Source organism: Triturus cristatus, chromosome 3_2, assembly GCF_964204655.1.
Source record: "Triturus cristatus chromosome 3_2, aTriCri1.1, whole genome shotgun sequence".
Lineage (NCBI taxonomy): Eukaryota > Metazoa > Chordata > Amphibia > Caudata > Salamandridae > Triturus > Triturus cristatus.
This window is the reverse complement of record NC_140584.1, coordinates 941,983,113-942,006,167: the sequence shown is the minus strand read 5'-3', so window position 1 is coordinate 942,006,167 and position 23,055 is coordinate 941,983,113. Positions and strand designations below refer to the sequence as shown.

The 23,055-nt window shown below is 44.5% G+C and overlaps 1 protein-coding gene across 1 annotated transcript in view; it reads left to right on the top strand.

Moving 5' to 3' along the window:
• PPM1D (protein phosphatase, Mg2+/Mn2+ dependent 1D) overlaps positions 1-23,055 on the top strand; it is a 279,206-nt gene that overhangs the window by 177,789 nt on the left and 78,362 nt on the right. Inside the window, exon 5 of the mRNA XM_085649436.1 lies at positions 19,454-19,693. Coding sequence (XP_085505562.1) covers positions 19,454-19,693 — 240 coding nt within the window. The remainder of the gene's footprint in view (positions 1-19,453; positions 19,694-23,055) is intronic.

The window sequence follows — 23,055 nt, the reverse complement described above, 5'->3', positions numbered from 1 at the left end:
TTACATTTCATAATTGATATTGCAGTGGGTAGATGTATCGCATCTAATAAGGCATGGATGAGGGGTCCGTGCTGAATGTGGGCACCGTGAGAAGTTAAATAACCTCTCTCTCGCCACAGCACGCCGAAGTCATGTACAACTCCGAATGCATAACGTGAATCAGTGTATATGTTGACTTTTTTATTTGTGGCTTGAATACAGGCTTGTGTCAGAGCGATGAGCTCTGCGGCTTGAGCTGACAAGGTATTTATGCAATTTGTTTCAATGATTTCAGTATCTGTTGTGACTGCGTAAGCGGCCACTAACTCTCCTGTACTTGTACTCATACATGAACCATCTACATACAACGTCAGGTCTGGGTCTGACAATGGGACATCGGTTAAGTCTTGTCTGGGTTTCGTCGTGATTGTAATAACTTCAATACAGTCATGGGCTAGTGGGTCTGTTCCGATTACAGGTAAAAGTGTGGCAGGATTCAATGTGTTACAACGTCTGATTTCTATATGTGGCTGAAACAATGTTAATTCGTACCCTGTAAGTCGCGCTATAGTCAAGTGTTGTGTTTGCGTTCTATTTACAAGAACCTCTACTGCATGTGGTACTTGAACTGTCAATAGATGTCCTAACACTATAGCATCGCTTTGTCTGATTGCCAAAGCTGTTGCTGCCACTGATTTTAGGCATGCGGGCAAAGCCTGAGCTACGGGATCTAATGTACTAGAAAAATAAGCACATGGTTTGTGTGCTCCCGCTTGTTCCTGTGTGAGTACTGACAAGGCAGTACCTTCGCGTTCTGTAACAAAAAGTGTAAACTGTTTACTGTAACATGGCGTTGCTAAGACAGGTGCTTGACATAAAGCTTTCTTTAGGCTTTCAAAAGCTTGTGTATGTTCCTGAGTCCAAGGGAGAACAGTCGATGTGGCTGCCTCCTGTGTTGTCAATTGAATGAGTGGTTTTGCTAGAAATGCATACTGAGGGATCCACTGCCTACAATATGAAGTGAGGCCTATGAAAGCCCGTACCTCCTTTTGTGTCTTGGGTATTGGCATGTTAGCTATTAACTGAATGCGGTCGGGTGTAAGCTGCCTTCCCTCCTTGGACAGCGAGTGTCCAAGATAAACAACTCGCTGGACACAGAATTGCAGCTTAGAAGGGGACACCTTGTGCCCCTTTTCGGCTAGAAATTGTAAAACTGTCAGTGATGCTTTCTCACATTCGGGTTCGCTTCTCGCGGTGATCAGCAGATCATCGACATATTGAAGCAAAGCAGTGTTAACTGGCATGTGGATACTGTCGAGTTCTCGTTTCAGTGCTTGGCTATAGATGCTGGGGCTTTCTGTAAATCCTTGAGGTGCGCGTGAGAATTTAAAGCTACGTCCATTTAAACTAAATCCGAACAAATATTGGCTTTCCGGATCTATTGGGACGCTGAAAAAAGCATTCTTGAGATCAATTACAGTAAAGAATGTTGCTTCGGAATCAATAGCTGTCAGTAATGACGAGATATCTGGGACCACAGGGAATTGTGGCACAATGCATTTGTTTAATTCGCGCAGATCAATAACCAATCGATATACTGGCGGGGCCTTCGGATCTGTTCGTTTAAGAATCGGAATTATCGGTGAATTACATACATTGGAGTCTGTTTCCACAACCACTCCTTGGGCAATGAGTTCGTCAATGATTTGCAGTAAAGCCACTACAGCATCTGGTGGTAACTTGTATTGTCTCATTCGTGGTAGCACCACTCCTGCCTTTAGTGTGACTCGATATGGTGTAATATTCATGCAACCAACATCAGTAGGGCCTTGTGCCCATAGATGTGTAGGTAAAGTCTGCAATCGGGGATCCATGTCTCTAGACACATAGTGACCTTTAAAATCACGTAAAAACAATCTTACTCCTTCCGGAGAACAACATATTATAGCTCCTAGAGCTTTCAGTGTTTTTATACCTAACAAGTTTTCTGGACATGATTTAGTAAGCAATAAATCTGTAGTTCGGGTCAAAGGTCCTATCGTAAGTGGAAGAGGCTGTGACACTTCATTAACAATAGGTTTTCCTGAAAAACCAAGGGAAATATTCTGTGAGCCTGAGAGGGGTGCCCCTGGAACTTCACTACGTTTTATGGTTGTTCGACTTGCCCCTGTATCGAGTAAAAATTTTCTGTCTTGGCCTAATAATTCACTATGTACATAAGGTCCTTCTTGGTCTACAGGGACCTCGATAAGGGGTAAGTCAACTTCCCTCTCTAGGCTGGTTCATGCGTATCGCTGATAATCAGGATAGTCATACTGTGCGGTCTGGTACAGTTGTCGTGTCGTGGTTTGTGTGGCAGCAACAGGCAGCGCTGGTGCAGCTGGCACAAACTGTATAGACTGTGGTGGAACTGGCATGGACTGTGCATGCTGCGGGGCTCCTTGTTCATTCTGATCCTGTCTAGGTGGCCGTGGTCTTTCTTTTGTATTACCTATGGCGATATTATGTTTTAAAACTGGACAATCGTGTACGTAATGACCTGGCTTTTTACAATAATTGCATGTCCCCTTTACAGGTCCTGTTGAATCACCGGAATGTGTCATACCCTTTTTATGTCCTTCAGCTGGAACTGTCTGGGAGACTAGCATTTTCATTTTCGTGTCTTTCATGCGTCTTTGTTCATGTTCTTGTTCCTCTCTAATTCTATTGTGATGGTACTGTAACATTTGTAAAATTTGTGATGGAGTGTTACCTTGCCAGGTACTCTCGAATTTTAATACTCTATTCTTCACCTGAGGCAAGGAATTTTCTACTAATTTTGTCACAAACAGATGTGGGTATGATTCGCTACTTGCTTTTATGCCACTATTTATACCAAAAATTTTTTCAAATCGGGCATAGAAATCACTAGTGTCTTCATCTTGCTTCTGTTTACAGGCTGAAATTGTACCCCAATCTTCCTTTTTCGTAGTTAATAAACGTGGCAGTACCTGTACTAGTAAACCTGGTAGTGCTTTAGTTTTATCCCCAAGCCCTGCTCCTGCAGTTCGGGCCTTTTCTTCTGCTTCTAATGCTGACCATTCTATCTTTTGGTCGCCTACCTCCCACTCTTTTTCCCTGAGTTTTTCATAAATGCCAACAGGCATTAATACCTTTAATATTGTCATAATGTCGGGATAGGTATACTCTCCCATGAGTAACATGTCTTTAATTTCTCGGTGGAAACCTGCTGGGTCTTTGTCATGACTGGGTACCACTTTCTTCATTTCTAACAATTCTATTTTCGATATGGGCGTATATACAAATACGCGTTTAAACTCATTGTCCTCGCCTTTTATTGGGTGTACTTCTCGTAAGGGATTCTGTCTGTCCATGTAATACGTGGTTCTTTCCTTGATGGGCAGTGAGACATGTTCTGGGCATACAAAAAGAATGTACTGCTTTCTTGATTCTAGTATTTCTTTAATTAACTTAGTACCTGAACCTCTCCATCTATTCTTGAGTAATTCAGTCAGTATTTCAGGTAAGGGACCGGGATCTGAATGCTGACTCTGATATAGTATAAGGAGTTGTTGAATCATATAAATCCCAGCTAAACGCTGTTCATCTGGGGTGAGATTCAAAAATGTGTATGCTACTGTATCATCACCATACATTCCGGGACTGTCAACCCATTGAACGGCTGACCTGGCTAATTCTTGTTCATCCATAGAATCGAGAAAATGATAACCCCTTCGTTCTCGGAGTAATTTGTCAGCGGTTTGGAACGAATGTTCGGGGGACCTTATATTTATTATAGGTGTTTGGAAATTCCTGTTATTATCTGGACATATCGGACGTATCGTATTTGTTGAATGTGATACAGCAACTATAGGTGTGGACACAGCTATAGAAGTAGCTGTAGGAACAGATGTAGGAACAGATGTGCTTGCCGGAACTTGTGTCAGGATTTGTTGCTGTAGAGATACAGATACTGGATCTTGGCGTTGAACCTCCCTGGCAGGCGGTCTATGTGGGGCGGGATTAGCATACTCGGGAGCTGCGTCATCTAAATATGAGGAAAGAAAAACATCTTCTGCGGTTCTCGGATGCCCCTTAGGATGTACTTTTATTGGAAATAATGGGGGTGGCAAGTCTTTTGGTATCTCCGGAGTAGCCTTAGGTAATCCTTCAGCCAGAAGGGGATACATACCATTCATAAGGGCATTTCTTTGTCTGTCTACTTGTTCTGATTTCACTCGGGTACCTTCTTCAATTAATAGATTTTCTCGGACTTTATTTGAACTCTCTTTATTTTTCTCTTCCTGTCGGAGTGCTTTTTCTGTACGTCTATGAGATTCTTTACGCCATAACTCAACGGCGTCTTTCTGTGACTGTCTGACTTTCCTTTTCCATAACTCTTCCTCTACTTTCATGATGCACTCTGCATCCCAGGTCCCAGCTGCGGGCCACCTCTGACTTTCTGGTAATTCCTTGGTGTAGTCTACCCACAAATCAAGAAATAATATAGCGTCTAAGCCATGTTTATGATACATGAAGTACCCTGGAGTGTCCCTAGGAGGAATAGGAACGGCTTCTTCGAGTACCCCTTTTCTTGTTGTGATCTGTCTTAATTTCGAAAAGAGCGGCATATTGAAAACTGATCGGATACTTGATTTTGAACAAACTTAATACAAATAAACACAATAATGAACAGTCATTCACACCACAATATGCAGAACGTATTTAAAACATTTAACATTTAACTGAGCAACAATGATGATGACGATCTAAGGAAAACTTAATCACTAAACATAATACTCGACTTTAACTGAATTATTCTGAATTTAATATACTTGATATACTAGATATACTGCTAAACAGTACAGATACACTGCTGAAACAGTGCAGACCGGATTTGTGTACCCAAACCCGTCTTGACCGGCACAACCTATGTGCACGTCAGAACGCCTCCCCAGTAATGGTACTCACCGGGTAGCTCGGAAACGGAAGGCCTCGGAAACTGAACTGAACTTGAACCGGACTGGACTCGACTCGAACACTTCGGAAACTGGACTCGACTCGGGACTTCGGAAACTGGTGGGCCTCTGTATACCTCGGATCTTGCTCTCTCAGCTAGGCTCTGGTCGGGATACTTCGCACTTCTCACCGCCTCGTCTGGGTGTTGATCGCAGCCTCAGTCGCCCCCGCTTGACCGGAGGGAGATACAGGAAATCCTGCTGGTACGCGTTATTGTCCGTCCAGCTGTGGCAGGAGACCGGGCCTGCAACGCACCGCCGGCGCGTGAGATGAGAAAGTGTCCCTGTTCGGGCGCCATTCATGTGGTAAATAATTTAATTACCGGGACTTAATTTGATACAGAAACATAATAAAATAGCTCAGTAAATAAGAGGCAGAATCCGTGGTATTAGAGGTTCGGAATGGGCTTTATTCCAATGGTCGATTTATAATCGGTTGCTCCAAGTTCCATCACCACGAAGGTTCAGGAAGTGAAGTACATACGTTATTGACAATCAATCACTTTTATACAATAGGCATTACAGTGAAGCAAATACAAGAGGCGTAACAATTGATAGTGGGGATAATATATTCATACGTAGCAAAGATAGGCGTAACTGGGTGTGTTTAAAGAACGTCATCAGATGTGATGTCATAAGAGGGTGGTTACATGAAAGAATCTCGCAATGTCAGCAGAAATACTTGGCAGAAATGCGCGCGCAGCAGCATGACGTGTGATTGACGTGCAACTAGGGGGTGAAGGGGACTTGACATTTAGCTCTACATGTGGCGACAGAAGTCTGGAGGGTCAAGTCAACCTAATCCCAAATCATATCTAACATCCTATGTTTAAAGAACTAAGTTATCCAAAGAGAGGTCTTCTTAGAGTAGAATCTTATTCTATACTGACTATACTGACTGTTAGTGCGTGTACAAGCGTCTAAGTGTCTACACTAGATGCGTGGGTAGAAATCTTCCATAGTAATAGGGCTATGAATTACTTGCATAAAGACAGAGAAGCCGGGCCTTTGCTCGGTAGCTGGAAGAATGTTTACCTAAACTACTAGACAGGAATGCATCGGGCAGGGAACGGAGCAGATAATTTCGAAGGTGAAATACAGTTTTTGGCAGGCAGCAGGCTGATGTCAGGCTTCGTGAGCCGCGCAGGGAATGAGACAAAGTTCATGGTCACAGATGCAGGCTCATTCTGGAGCTTTCAGAGGCAGAAGGCAAGAAGAGTTTGATGACAGAATCAGGGCCTACTTGCCTGGACTGTAAAATGGCATAAGTGAACCATATAAAGCCGGTGGCCTTTCATACTTAGGAATGAAATATCCGGCCTATTCATGGCGGATCTGAAAGAGGACAGGTTGACGGTGGACGCACATGTGTTTGCGTCTTCATAACTGGAACTGGAGGAAACATACATGTACTTGTGATTCATACATGGAACCGTTGGGGTCCAAGATAGGGGACATAACTGATCAGAAAAATCCATATTTCCACAACTACATAGATGACCAAGTCCCCTACCATGTAGACACGGACCCGGACGACCAGCAGGACCCTGATCTAACTTGGGGCGACCCTGCAGACCCCAGTGCACCTCTCGATGCACAGGACCAACAACTCTATGGGGCAAAAACATCTCCTACGGAGGATACTGCGGCGTTCAACGCTCTTATTGAACGTGCTGCGAATAACCATGGGGTACAGCTTCACTCTGATACCATCGAAGATGACTTTCTAATGGACACCTTTGCATCCTCAGAAAGACATGTAAAGACTCTGCCAATGTTGAAGGGGGTCCTCAAACCAGCCAAGGACATTTTCAAAGAACCCACCAGGGCACGAGTGATAAACCCCAGGATTGATAAAAAATACAGATCAGCACCTGGGGATCCTACTTACATCAGAGGACAATTACCACTCGACTCCATCGTCGTAGCGAATGCACGCAAGAGGGCACACTCGCAAACGACAGGTGACGCTCCTCCCCCGGACAAAGAGTCCAAGGTGTTAGAAACATCTGGCAAGCGAGTTGCCGCCCAAGCTGCCAACATATGGCGCATAGCCAATACTCAAGCGCTCCTTGCTCGCTATGATAGAGCGCATTATGACACACTGGAGCAGATATTCCAGCATCTTCCTGACCAGTTCAAGGAAGGCGCAGAAATGCTCATCAGAGAAGGACAGCTACTAACGAACGCTTCCATCAAATGCGCACTAGATGCTGCAGACACGGCTGCCAGAGCCATAAACACAAGCGTCATGCTGCGACGACATGCCTGGCTACGGATCTCAGGATTCAAGCCTGAGGTACAAAACAATATACTGAACCAGCCTGTCAACCCCGACTATTTATTCGGGCCAGAGGTTGACACCACCCTTGAGAAAATAAAAAAGGACACGGACACTGCAAAGTCCATGGGCGCTCTCCAAACTCAGTCCTTTCGGAGCGGCTCCTTTCGTCGCCCCGGAAACAAGGGAGCAGGTAGAGGACAGGGGTCACAACAAACATATAACAAAGGCAATACACAGACCACCTATGATAAAAACACCCGAGGTGGATATCGTGGCTCCAGCACAAAGGGCAGAGGACGCGGCTACGGCAACACCAGGTCCTCCCCCAAGAACAAGCAGTGACGCCCTCTCCCTTCCTCCCGACCACATAACACCTGTCGGGGGAAGGCTACAAAGGTTCCTGTCCACGTGGAATTCCATCACCACGGACAGGTGGGTCAAAGATATTGTAAAATACGGTTACTGTCTGGAGTTAACCTCCACTCCACCCACAATACCACCAAGAAGCCGTCCTATGTCCTCAGAGCACTTAACGCTCTTACAGCAAGAAGTGCAAAGTATGCTTCTAAAAGGCGCTATAGAGGTCGTACCCATCCACGAGCAGGGTGCGGGAGTGTACTCCCTCTACTTCTTAATTCCAAAAAAGGACGGGTCGCTCAGACCTATATTAGACCTGAGACCCCTGAACCAGTACATTCTTTCAGAGCACTTTCACATGCTCACTCTACAGCAAGTCCTTCCGCTTCTCAAGCAGGGAGACTTCCTAGCCACACTGGACCTCAAGGATGCGTACTTTCACATACCCATCCACCCCTCACACAAAAAATACCTCAGGTTCACTGTTCAGGGGCAGCACTATCAGTTCAAAGTCCTTCCCTTCGGCGTGACAACAGCGCCCAGGGTTTTCACGAAGTGCCTAGCTACAGTGGCAGCACATCTACGGAGGCAGCATATACACGTCTACCCCTACCTAGACGACTGGCTCGTTCAAGCGAAGTCAGCCCAGCAATGCGCAAGCCACATGTCCCGCACCATTCATCTTCTTCACAGTCTGGGATTCTCACTAAATTATCCAAAGTCCCATCTCCAGCCCGCACACGTACAACAGTACCTAGGTGCGACTATAGACACTCTGGCGGCCACAGCTCAGCCAAATTTAGTGAGGATCAACAGCATACAACTGCTGATCTCCAAGTTCAAACCCAATCACTCACTTCCAGCGCGAGTGTTTATGCAGTTGATAGGCATGATGGCCTCCTGCATCTTCATAGTCCCGCACGCGAGATTACATATGCGCCCACTTCAGGAGTGCCTAGCACGTCAGTGGAATCAGGCTCAAGGACAGTTGAAAGACCTAGTGTTGGTGAGCGGTCGGGCATACAACTCTCTGCATTGGTGGAACCCACACAACCTTTGCAAGGGCCGACCATTCCAAGAGCCTGTCCCACAAATAGTACTGACAGCGGACGCGTCTCTCCAGGGATGGGGAGCTCATGTACTCCACTACACAGTGCAGGGACTATGGACAACACAACAAAAGAAGTTGCACATCAACCTTCTGGAACTGATGGCAATCTTCCTAGCCATGAAGGCATTCAAAGTACATCTATGCAACAAGGTCGTGTTGATTCGGACGGACAACATGACCGCAATGTACTACATACAGAAACAGGGAGGAACACACTCTCCACAGTTGTCTCATCTGGCTCAGAGCATGTGGAAGTGGGCCATTCAAAGGAACATGTTCCTCATGGCGGAACACCTCCCTGGCAAGGACAACCAGATGGCGGATCTGCTCAGCAGACACAGCCACCAGATGCACGAGTGGGAGTTACACCCATCAGTACTCCAACCGTACTTCCAGCAGTGGGGTTATCCGGAGATAGACCTATTCGCGACAAGCGAAAACGCAAAATGCCAAAGCTTTGCCGCCAGGTTCCCACATCCGCAGTCGCAGGGCAATGCGATATGGATGAACTGGTCCGGCAGATTTGCGTACGCTTTTCCCCCAGCGCCATTGATACCGCTAGTGGCCCGCAAACTCCGACAACACTCCCTGACACTCGTCCTCGTTGCTCCCACGTGGGCACGCCAGCCGTGGTACACCACCTTCCTCGAACTTTCCGTGGTGCCGCATCAACGGCTGCGGATCAAACCCGCGCATTTGACGCAGAACCATGGAGAGGTTCAGCACCCAGATCCGCAACAGCTGAACCTGGCGATCTGGCTCCTGAAGTCCTAGAGTTTGGCTATCTCAACCTGCCACCTGACTGTATGGACATCATCAAGGAGGCCAGGAGACCCACTACCAGAGCTTGCTATGCAGCCAAATGGAAAAGGTTCGTCATTTATTGCGGTAATAATGACATCAACCCGCTGGACGCATCCATCCAAAACATCATCTGTTATCTCTTACACCTCTATCGATGCAATCTGGCGTACACCTCTATACGTGTCCATTTGACCGCAATCTCAGCCTATCTGCAAACCAGGCAGCACCTCTCTCTATTCAGAGTGCCTGCCATCAAAGCATTCTTGGACGGGCTCAAACGAGTCATTCCACCTAGTCACCCACCGGCTCCAATGTGGAACCTCAACTTGGTCCTCACACGCCTGATGGGTCCACCCTTTGAACCTCTACACTCCTGCGAGATTCAATTCCTTACATGGAAAGTGGCCTTCCTAATAGCGATCACTTCCCTAAGAAGAGTTAGTGAACTCCAGGCACTAACCGTTCAAGAGCCATTTATTCAGGTTCACGCCAACAGGGTCGTACTACGTACCAACCCCAAATTCATGCCCAAGGTAATATCGCAGTTCCACATGAATCAGACCATTGAACTGCCCGTTTTCTTCCAAAACCCACAAACTGTTGCAGAAAGGGCACTACATACACTAGATGTACGGAGGGCCCTCATGTACTACATCGACAGGACTAAACCATTCAGGAAGACAAAACAACTGTTCGTTGCCTTTGCCCCACACCACAAAGGTAACGCCATCTCCAAAGCAGGGATAGCCAGATGGATAGTTAAGTGTATTCAAATCTGTTATCAAAAGGCAAAACGCACATTAACTATTCCACCACGAGCCCACTCAACACGTAAGTTGGGGGCTTCCATGGCCTTCCTAGGAAATATTCCCCTGCATGATGTATGCAGAGCAGCCACATGGTCCACTACACACACATTTACAAAACACTATTGCGTAGATGTGCAGTCAAAACAGCAGGCAGCTGTAGGACAGGCTGTTCTCAAAACACTTTTTCAGACCGCTGCAGCTGGCACGGGTAGCCGCCGCCAATAGAGGGCACTGCTATGTATTCTATGCACAGATATGAATTCAGCAGCCCACATGCCTCGAACTGAATATGCTACTTACCAGTATGCATCTGTTCTTGGCATGTAGGGCTGCTGACATTCATATCGCCCTCCCTCCTCCCCGGCGCCTGTCGCAGCTGCAGCTCTCAGAATTACTGTATAGCATGGTCATCACTTTCTGTATCTACTCCATCACTGCCACAATGGCGAAAAACAATCTGAGGATGGAGAGGATGCCCATGCGCACTGTAGTCCAGGGGAGGAGTCACCTATCCAAGGATACTTCGAAGACTCTTCCAGGACAACAACGTGCAAACATCCGGACCCAACACTAGGCGGCGATCTATGCACAGATATGAATGTCAGCAGCCCTACATGCCAAGAACAGATGCATACTGGTAAGTAGCATATTCACTTCCCATACTTAGATGACTGGCTCATCAAAGCCAGTACTCTCACAAAGTGTCTTCAGCACACTCACAAAACAGTACTCTTACTGCACGATCTGGGATTCACAGTAAATCTGTTGAAGTCACATCTCCAACCCTACAATACGCAAACGTACTTAGGAGCCACTCTTGAGGCACAAAAAGCTCTAGCTTGTCCCAACCCAGCCAGAGAATCCACAATAATATTTAGGCTCCAATTCCCAAGTTTCAACCCGACCACTCATTACCAGCTCGGGTATTCATGCAGCTACTGGGAATGATGGCATCTTGCATCATGATAGTTCTTCAAATGCGTCCCCTTCAGGAATGTTTATCACATCAGTGGAATCAATCTCAGGGTCAATTGGCAGATCTAGTGTTGGTGGACGACCGCACTCATCGCTCTCTGCAGTGGTGGAATCCACAGAACCTTTCCAAAGGGCGGCCTTTCATCGACCCAGTTCCACCGACCGTGCTAAGAGCAGATGCATTGTTCAATGGTTGGGGAGCTCTTCTCCAAACTCTCACAATTCAGGGATTGTGGAGTCAAAAGCAACTCCACATAAATCATCTAGAGCTGCTAGCAGTCTTTCTAGCGTTCAAAGCCGTCCAGACTCACCTTGTAGGCAAAGCTGTCCTGATACGTCAGACAACATGACAGCCTTGTATTACATACAGAAACAGGGGGAGCGGGGGCACACAATCCAACTGTCATACCTTGCACAAGCCATTTGGTGGTGGACCATTCGTCACATGATTTATCTCCTAGTGGAACACCTACCAGGAGTGTACAACCAGATAGCAGATCTGCTCAGTAGACAAACGCTACAAATCCATGAGTGGGAACTTCCCCTCAAGTTCCTCTCCCGTTCTTCGAGATGTGGGGTTTCTCAGACATAGATCTGTTCTCCACACATCAAAATGCCCAATCTTCGCCTCCAGGAATCTACCTCCTTTATCCAAAGGCAATGCTCTATGGATTAACTGGTCAGGGATATTTGCCTACGCTTTTCTGCCTCTCCCACTCATTCCACTAGTGGTTCAGAAGTTCAGACAAACATCCCTCAAACTAATCCTGATAGCTCCCTCATGGGCCCGTCAACCCTGGTTCACTACCCTGTTGGAAATCTCAGTAGTCCCTTATCAGAAACTACATCTCACACCCAGTCTCCTCACGCAGAGCCCTGAAGACAAGACATCCAGATCCCAAACCTCTCAACCTTTCGATTGGGAACTTGAAATCATAGTTTGATTATCTGAATCTTCCACCAGACTGTTTGAAGATCATTAAGAAAGCCAGAAGACCTACTACAAGAGCTTGCTATGCAGCTAAATGGAAGCGGTTTATCTATTGTAATAACCACATTAACCCGCTGGATGCTTCAGTTCAAAGTATCATTTCTTATTTACTGCATTTGCTTTGTTGCTTTTGCTCCACCACATAAAGGCAATCCCATTTCTAAATCAGGTATTGCCTGGTGGATAGTCAAATGCATTCAAACATGCTATGCAAAAGCAAAGAGGACTTTACCAATTCCCCCTACAGCGCATTCTACTCACAAACTAGGGGCTTCAATGGCTTTCTTAGGAAACATTCCCATATCTGACATATGTTGAGCTGCAACATGGTCTACACCACACACATTTACAGAACACTATTGTGTGGATGTGTTAGCCAGACAACAAGCTAATGTAGCCCGGGCAGTTCTACGTACACTTTTTCAAACAACAGCTACAGGTTAACCACTGCTTTGGGAGATAACTGCTGTATAGTCCGAGGCATGTGAGCTGTATATCACATGCTTTGCATAAACGGAATATGCTACTTACCCAGTATGCATCTGTTCTTTGCGTGCAGACCTGTAGATTCACACGCGCCCACCCACCTCCCCGGCTGTCTGCACCTGTTCCAGTACTATCTTACTTGCATACATACACATGGACATTTCTAATATTCTCTTAATAACTCCATTCTCACCCTCTGCGGGAAAACAATATAACGATGGAGCCGATGATCATGCACACGATCACCGAAAGGAGGAGTCCCCTACCTTGCTGACTGGAAAAGACTTCTTCGAAGAAAAACAAAGTGAAAACATCCAAACCCAATGCTAGATGGCAGACTATGCAAAGCATGTGAATCTACAGCTCTACATGCCAAGAACAGATACATACTGGGTAAGTAGCATTTTCCTTCCTGCCTTTTTCATTTACAGACTTCAGTTCTCGCTTACACTTCTATACATGCGTACAGAGGTTAGAAAGAAATGTTCCGCACACCCTGATATTTGTAAAAACTTTCAAATCCCCGGCTTATGTACTAGCCTTATATGAAATCTATAGAACTAACAATCATTGCAATACTTATTGGGCAAGAATAAAAAGTCCATATTTCCAGGTCTATAGAAAAAGCAGAGTCCACCACACTGGATTTCTTCAAAGATGTGATTTTATTTTCCTGTGGTGGTAGATCCACAAAACAAAAACTGCCAACATGTGTTTCGTCTTCCTTTAGACTTTGACAAGGCAAATGGCGAACTGTTTTCTGACCAAGTATTGTATCCGTCGAGCAGCAAAAAAAAAAATTCTCATGTCACTATCCTAAAGATAACCGCAATTTTCCTATAATCAGCACCACCTGCTTCTAAAAAAAAAAAAGGGGGGGGGGTAGCGCAAAATTCGCCCAAAGTCTAGTTTTCTCGGTTCTGTTTTCCTTTAAATGGCACCACCTGCTTGTAGAGAGGTGGTCGGAGTACCGAGTTATTCACATAGCAAAAGAATCACTTGGCAGTGACCTTAAAACCGTATACATTAGGCTCAATACGCCTTCCGGAGAAATGGTATATGGAACCCTGATACGTTCCAAACCAAAGGTAGACGCCGTTTTCTGCTCTGTCCCGTACGTCCCGACCGTAATATATGCGTATATTTTTTTGCTGCTCGACGGATCTAATACTTGGTCAGAAAACAGTTCGCCATTTGCTTTGACAAAGTCTAAGGGAAGACGTAACACGTGTTGGCAGTTTTTGTTTTGTGGATCTACCACCACAGGAAAATAAAATCACATCTTTGAAGATATCCAGTGCGGTGGACTCTGCTTTTTCTATAGACCTGGACATTTCGAATAAGTATTGCAATGATTGTTAGTTCTATAGATTTGATATAAGGCTAGTACATAAGCCTGGGATTTGAACGTATTTACAAATAGGAGGGTGTGCTGAACATTTCTTTCTAACCTCTGTAATATTGTTTACACAACTTTGTTTGTTGTGTTATTGGCATCTTTTGTGGTAGTAGATGCCAGAAAGAACAGAATAGCACCCCAGTAATACTACGAACACATATGGTAAAGTGCTTCACACTACCAACATAAATCCAAAGTGACCATTTGATGTGCGATTCCGTTTCCCTGTCAAGGGAACTCTACTACCTACTTTCTATTAATACAACTTCCATACATGCTGCCATCTACAAAACGGGCAACATTTATCCTTGTCCAAGGTACCAGTAATTTCACCTTGAGTTCCACCTGCACCCACATGGAATCTCAATATTGTGCTTACCAGACTTACGGGTCCACCATCTAAACCATTGCATAAATTCTACAAATCTTGTCTTGGAAAGTTGCTTTTTAGTGGTCATTACCTGAACTAGGCGTGTCAGTGAGCTCCAGGCATTAACCTTGGAAGAACCTTTCTTCCAGCTACACAGGGATAGGGGTCCTTCGAACCAACCCAAAAGTGGTGTAATCTTTCCACCTCAATCACTCAGGTGATTTACCAGTTGTCTTTCCGCAACCGGATTCAGTATAATGTTTTATATTGACAGAAATAAAGAGTTCCATAAAACTAAACAACTTTTTGTTGCTTTTTCGCTCCCTCGCACAGGAAAGCCCATATCTCAAACTGTCATTTCTAGATGGATAATTGAATGCATTCAGACATGATATGCCAGAGCTAAAAGGACTTTGCTTCACCCCTTAGGGCACACACTACTCCAAAAATAGGGGCTACCATGGCTTTCTTAGGAAACATACCAATAGCTGATATATGTAAAGTAGCTACATGGTCTACACCACGCATTTTCACCAAACATTGGGTGGATATTTTACCATGCCAACAAGCCAATGTAGGGCAGGCAGTGCTACGTACTTTTTCAGACAACTGCAACACCCTCAGGATAGCCACCACCTTTGGAGAGGGATTGCTTTACAGTCTGTGCAGAGCATGTTTTTCTACAGCCACACATGCCTCAAACGGAATAGGTTACTTGTCTGTAAGCATCTGTTTGTGGCATGTAGTGCTGTAGATTAACATGCATCCATCCTCCTCCCTGGTCACCTGTGGCCGTTGCAGTTCCTTTACACTATTTCATTTGCATGGACATCTCTTCACTGATACTTAGTCTCACTCCATTCTCACCCTCCTGTGGGAAAACAATCTGAGAATGCAGCCAATGCCCATACGCGTTATTAGCAAGAGGAGGAGTCACTTTGCCTCATGACCCAAAAGACTTCTTCGAGGGGTAAAAAAAACAATTTGCACTTACCTGGACCCACACTAGATGGGGCAAGTATGTAGGGCACGTGAATCTACAGCACTCCATGCCACGAACAGATGCTTACAAGGTAATTAACATATTCCTATTTTCTCATATACCAGTCATGTATTATTAAGTCTAGAAACCTTGTTAGGCCTTAAACTTCTTCAAAGCTGTTCCTCTAAGGGGAAAAAAACACCGGCAAACCCAGTAGGTCTTTCCTTGGCAAGCTAGTGTATTTTTCTATTAAAAACATGAAAAAATGAAAAGAAAACACATTGAACCACCTCAAGATGGAGGCCCTAAACACTTATTAAAAATGTGAAATTAAAAAGTTAACAATTGCATATAATTTTAATGGCACATAGATTTTAATCTAGCAGGCAGGTGTACTTTGAAAAGGAATAGAGACCTGTTTTAGCTTTATTGCCTGTCACAGGAAAATTCTTATTGGTGCAAAGAAAATGTACTATTGACTTTGAAATGTTAGAACCTGAAGACCTAGATTAAACACATGACTAAACAAGCATTGAAAATGCAATCGGTGTCGCCTTTGATTAAGTTAAAGCCATTTGCTTTGCTAATGGTATTGAATAGCAAAGCAAATGGCTTTAACTTATTGAAAGGCGACACCTATTGCATTTTTAATGCTTGTTAATCCTGGCAACAATCTGAAGAAATCCCACCTGGATGCCGAGGCTGCGTTAGCACCTGAAACATGAACGTGTTTTCCGTGCAGGTATTTGATTTTGAAAACGCTGAATAAAAAATTGTAGTTTTACATAGTGTGAACTCGACCGAACGATATTGTAGCGCTTTTAGGCAAAGGGAGATTAAGTGATTTGCTCAGAATCACAGGATGTTGAGCCGGCGACGAGATTCAAAACTAAATCCCCCTGCCCCAAAACCTGCAGCTCTGGCCGTTACACCTCTTCCTCATTCGACCTGGATGGCCTGTTTGCTTCTAAGAGTCTCTCGGAAGGGATTTCCTAGCTTCAGGGCTGAAACTTTGTTATTTAGAGACTAAGAGGCTTTTGTTTCTGTCTGTACCTGCCGCAGCTGGCGACACTAGGCGCTACACACACCCTCACACATATTGTAATTGCAGGTGTAATCATTAGTAGTAGAGAGTGACGCTCACAAGAGGGACTGCACCGAACGGTTTTCTGCACATAACGTACGAACCTACTATAATTAATGCAGCTGGTGGCACTAGGCGCTATACATACACATGTGTTGAAATTTCAGTTGTAATCAGAGAGTGATACTCACAGGTGGAACTGCATGAGCGGTAGGTCTGCACATATGTACAAACCTGTTATACATAATGCAGTTGGCGGCACTAGGCGCTATATATACATACACACATGTTGTCATTACAGTTATAGTCAGTAGTAGCAGTCACGCTCCCAAGAGGGACTGCACTGAGCGATTGGTCGGCACAATCTACAAGCCTGTTATAATGAATGCACCTGGGAGCACTAGGTGCTATACACACACATCTATTGTTGTTGAAATCAGAGAGTCATTCATACTCCCAAGAGGGCTGCACCGCGCGGTTGGTCTGCAGGGCCTCGGCCAGCAGCCACACCCGCTCCAGGCTGCCCACCATCCCCCAGGTTGAGGTTGAGCTGGGCCAGGAAGTGGGACTCGACATCAACAAGACAAAGTCACGCTGGTAGGCGTATTAGAACTAGAGTTGACTGTTGTGGCCGCTGACTGGGTTGGGCAGTCCTTTTATTTTTCGTAACGCGACCATTCTGGCATTTCCCGCTTAGCGACAAGCGAGGTACTGCTTGTATGACTGGATGGGATAATTAGAACCAGGGCTTTAAGTCTGATGTAAAAACTGTGGGCGGGCCTCTCAAAGGGGCGTGGCTGATGTAGTTAAGAGCACGGCTTAAAACAAGCGAAAGTGCTGGCAGTAAATCTGCGGGGGCACCTATCTGATGTCACTTGTAATCAGACGCCAGGCGTGCACATCTTCTGTTCATCCGCATGCACGCTTTGGAATCCGTATTGATTCCAAAAGGCACTCGCATTGTGAGGGCAGCGCATGAGCGCTGCTAACGCCAGGCGAGACCTAAAACAATGGAAGGCTAAATAATGGACAGATTGTTGCTTGTCTCATGCCTCAGTTTCCCTTTCTTGAACCCACCTGTCAGAAATGAGAGCGATGTGATGTAGCCAGCGTTGGCTGCATTGCATCCCTTTCTTTCCCCTTATTTTTAGCCATAGTGCTGCTGTGCAAAATGACTGAAAGTAAAGAAAATAATAATGCCGCGATGCGGTCAGCACTGGCTGTCATAGAGCTTTTTTTCTATATTTTTTCTCTTTGATTTAAGTTGCGCAACATTTTTAAAACATATACAAAGCCAATAGATTTCGCATAGGTGAAACTGATTGGCTTTACCAATGCTTGTTTTCAAATGCTTTTTTGTGGGAAAAAGAAGGCCGTAACTGACCCCCTCTAATACTGTCTTTTGTATGCCTGCCCCTCAATCTGTCTCTGAATGTCATGGGTCTGGTGGGCAAAAATGAAGATTTTAATGCAAGGTTTCCCACCAGCCAAATCCAACGTGCAAATGTTGTTGACTGATGCATTCTTCTGGGTCTGTTGTGCTTACCTGAAAGAGCTGAGGCATGTTGGTTGCTTCATTGGTTTCTCTACCGCATACATGTCCAGGAGCTCAAAGCTAGCACATAACTTTTATCCCGATCAGACCAGCAACACAATCTGCTTGAGAAAGCAGGCTTGAATGAGATCTATAGTTTTCTCGACTGCAGCACAGAAGCAGTGGCAATATGATCTGTAAGGGATGTTCCTGGCAGTACGGCATATCAAAGGCACCCCAAACAAGTAGGTACTTGAAGCACAAGTCGTTTCTCTGATTTTTGATTTTAGAGGGCAACTATTTTGTTGGTTCTTAATACCACAGAAGAAAAGACAATGTTACTTTTATTGTTGTACCTAGTCACATTGATGATGTTCTTGAATATGGGTAAATCATGACTCCCAGCTTGGTGTAGGTGGGTTTCAACTTTGTGACACCTCATATCCGTCTTCCATGCATTCTGGACCATATTTCTCGGAGTTGAGTTAGATTATCTACCACAACCTGCTCTCCATGTTCAGTATGGACATTTGAGCATTTTGGTAGGTTATGTGCACTATTTAAGTGACCAGATAGCCCTTACCTTTACTCAGTTTCTTACATCTCAAGTTGAATTGTTATCCAAAAACTTACATTGATCCTGGTGACTATTGTGTTTTAGAAATGTAATCAATTTGCAGGTAATAACTTCACAGATAAAGTCACTTGAACTACTATTACATGTAAATAACGGTCTTCCTAAGTTAAAACTTTACCTTTGGAGATGGCTAAAATAAATTTGATATATGCTATGGTTCTTGATGTCATTCTGGTCTTCCCCTATTTTGTATTGTACACAATCATGCATAATAACAATTTTGCAAAGTGTATAAAATGTAGGCATGATTCACTTCTACACACATTTGTAGTGTGCTGGCAGCTAGTCTATGGAATACCTTGCATACAAATTGAGGATAAACTATTAAAGGCATGTGAGATGGTTTGCTGCTTGCTTTTGTTCTCCAAGAACTTGCTGGATGCAGAGAGAGAGAGCTAAGAAAAGCGAGCTAGAAAAAGAGAGATGGTAAACCGTAGACAGGCAGCGGTTTCAAGCTTTTCACGTAGTTTCCAGTAATGACACAAAGTTTGTAACACAACGGTCCTCAAGGACGCAGGCTACCATAGTTTAGATGGTAAACTTTTCATTTTTTTTAATAGTGTTTAGCATTTAAGGAATATCATAAAAAGTAAACCAATTAATCATTCATCATATTTCCATTTCATTTTACAGGGAGAATATGGACCGTCGTGTGCCAAAATGCTTGTGAATAAAGCGTTGGGCCGTTGGCGTAAGCGCATGCTTCGGGCAGATAACACTAGTGCCATTGTAATTCGTATTTCATCCTTGCTGGATGAAGAAAACATTGTCAGTGAAGAGGAACTTATTCTGAATCTAGCAGAGGGGCCGAGCTATACCAGTCCAGAACCATACCTACTGTCTTCGTCACACTGTGCTACTCCCCCTATTAAGGTAACACTTGTAAACGTTTCCCACAACTTTTCTGTGCATATACCAGAAGTTTGTTCATTTTTAACATTTGTAAATGCACTTATGCAAGCTACTCATTCCCATTTACAACTGCATGAGAATTGCCTCCTGGACCAACAGACAGGACTGGATAGCTTCTCAAAAGAACAATGTTACTTATATTGTTATCTGAATGCCTCAGAGTAATCTAGGAGAATGTTCCTCCACATGAGCCCTGAGTTGACTTAAGTCTCCCATTTTGCTTATGTTTTTTTCTTCCCATTAGCCAGGCCGCAGGCCTTTGCATTACTTGGAACTTTTTCTAGTCAATTACTTGAGTATTATACTTCAAAACAGCCACCTGGCTTAGTTTAATCTCATCTGGGCCAGATATGGATGTTGACTCTTTATAGTTTAATGAAAGCAGTGCTGTTTGGGTAAGAGGAATTTTGTACCAGGGCTGTCAAAGGACAAGCACACATCTGTACCATTCAAAGAGTCCTTTAGTAGGATCCATCAGCACCTGGTGAGAGGGTGATACCTGTGTAAGAATGGTCCTGTGACTGTAGTGTCAAAATTCTACCAAATAGGATTGACTGACCTGGATCTTATTCATCGAGCCAGTGTTGCTAATCTAAAGTGCAGGGTCCATATTTACCAATGTCATTCGGGACTGGTGCAGCTGCACCATGCTTAAAACCTATTCTCCCATTCCTCAGGGTGGGTTTTACTGAAAGGTGGAGTGCAAGATTTTGGCAATTAAAAAAGTAACCAGTAATCAGTATGTAATGTTGTAGATCACATGCTCTGCTCTCTAGATTATGACGTAAAAAGCTTTTCAGTGTGTCACAATTTTTAGTTTAACCAGGAGTTATTAGTAACCTTCCTGATTGCACCACCATTGTGTAGAAAGATGCAATCAAAGTAGGTTTGGGAGTGTTTCATGATGAGTGTTTGGGTTTTGGGGTGTGTGAACTTGGAGAAAGAAGCACAGTTTTCTGGTGACCAAGAATCTGTAGAAGAATTTGTTGTGACGCCAAAACAGTACCGATGTAGATGGCGAGGAGGACACCCCTGGACAATGAACATAAGCAAGTGCCACATAGGATAGGATGGAATTTTTAAAGCACTTGAATGCTGAGGCGTCTTGGCACTTTTATCACAATCTACCAGTGTCGGGCACATTTGGTGCTGAACGAAAAATCTCCTGAGGAAGCCATTTCACCTAAGCTTACAGAATTTCCACATTGCCAGGTGAGAAGTGGCCCCAGGTGGCACACTTTCCCACTGCTACCTGCACTATAAGGAACATACCCATCATCTGTGCCACCACACCCAGATTCAGATGACAGTGAGAGAATCATGGGTAACCATGACAAGCTAGTTTCGTGTTCTGAGGATGCATGAAACATATTTAATTGAGCAGTATCATATAAAACAGTCAACCACAGACAAAACTTAAGCCTACATGAAACATTGCCCAAAGCTAATAGAACAGTACAGTTTTTGCCACTGACATAAAAGGTTTAAAAAATAACCACAGAAAATTTCAAAATGTGTAATAAAGTATAAAAATAACATATATAGCACTTTTATTTAAACTAAATCACTCCCCTCAGAATCCAATTTACATTGTTGGGCATATTCCTCCTGATTCAATGGTGGTTCGCTTTGCCGCAGTTAGACAAGGTACCATGAACATCCCACCTTTTCAGATAAAGAATGCGCTTTGACACAGCAGAAACGAGTTGCAGTGGACACAGCTAACTCCTGGCACTCCTCAGAAGTTATGACTGACCTCAATAGAAGGATTCCAGAACAACATATGAAATGTAGAAATTATGGCTGAAAGCAAATTATTTTCAAATACAAGCATTTGTTGCTCCCTAGACACCTCCGGTTCAGCATGCTGACAAATAAATACAGGCATTTTAATCTGCTTTGTCAGTTGTTGCACCAACAGTAGCATTAGCAGAGGCAATCCTACCACCAAAGAGAGCCCTTGAAAGGAAAAGGAGGCCTGCAACCATTTGTGCCTGTGAGGAGCAGCCTCCAAAATAACATTTCTCTCATTGCTTTCATTTAAATTCTCTCATTTTGCTCTCTTCCATCTCCTCGCCTTTATAACACTTTCTCTTCCTTTGTATCTTTCTCCCATCTCACCTTCCCTCTTTCTAATTTCGCCCCAACCCTCTTCCCATGTTTCCACTGTTCTTTCATTATTTCTCTCCTCCCTCTGATTTCCCCCTCTCCAATCACTGTCCGTCTTCCCTCTTTCCCTTCCTCGCTATCTCCTTTCCACTACCTCATGTCTACTTCCCTCTTTGATTTCCGCAACTTTCCCTATTTCCCTATCCCCCACACCCGTCCCTCCCCGTGTGCTATTTTACCTTTCACTATTACCGCCTCCCTAACTCTCTTCCCCTACCGCCACTTCAATCTTCTTTCTTCTCCACTACCACATCTTCCTCTTCTCATTTCACTCTACACTTTCTCACCCCTCGTACCCACCTACCCCGACCTGTATTTTTCATCTCTCAAACTTCACCCCTCTCTCCCTGGCCGCTAGGAGCGAGTACTGCTATATAATCTATGCACAGTGTGTAATCTGCAGCTCATATGCCTCGAACGGGAAATGCTACTTACCAGTATGCATCTGTTCTTTGCATGTAGAGCTGCAGATCTACACACGCCCACCCGGCTACCTTTATCTGTTCCAGTTTATCTTATTTAGATATAGCACACATGGGCATCTTCACTGCTTATTACTACGCTCCATCATTTCCCTGCTGGCGAAAAACAATCAGCATGGAGCCGAAGCCCATGCGCAATATGATCCAAAGGAGGAGTTGTATACCTCGCGACTTCCAAAGACTTTCCAAGAGGAAAAACAACTGCAAACATCCGGGCCCAACACCAGATGGCGATCTATGCACAGTGTGTAGATCTGCAGCTCTACATGCCAAGAACAGATGCATACTGGTAAGTAGCATTTCCCTTCTCTTTTACGAGGCCTTCCTCTGAGGCTTTATCACCTTTTTTGCTTGGATTATCAGCTTGATAATGACGATTGGGATGATTTACCACTACACTATGATTCTGATAAATAAATGGCCCTAGTGTTCAGCAGCAAAGTTAACCCTAATGTGTTCCTCATTACCCCTCCAGAGAGGGAGTTCAAAGGTATTGAGGTATTCTTGATGTGGTTGTTCTCTTCCATCAGCTTGTCGTTAAGATCAGTCAATGCAGTCTACCTCTTAGGTAGTGATACAAAATGCCTTTGGGTCATGGCCAGTAGATCTTTCCTGCAGGCTCTGAGGACTTCCAGGCCCTTTAGGGTCAAACTATTCAAGACAGCCAGAATG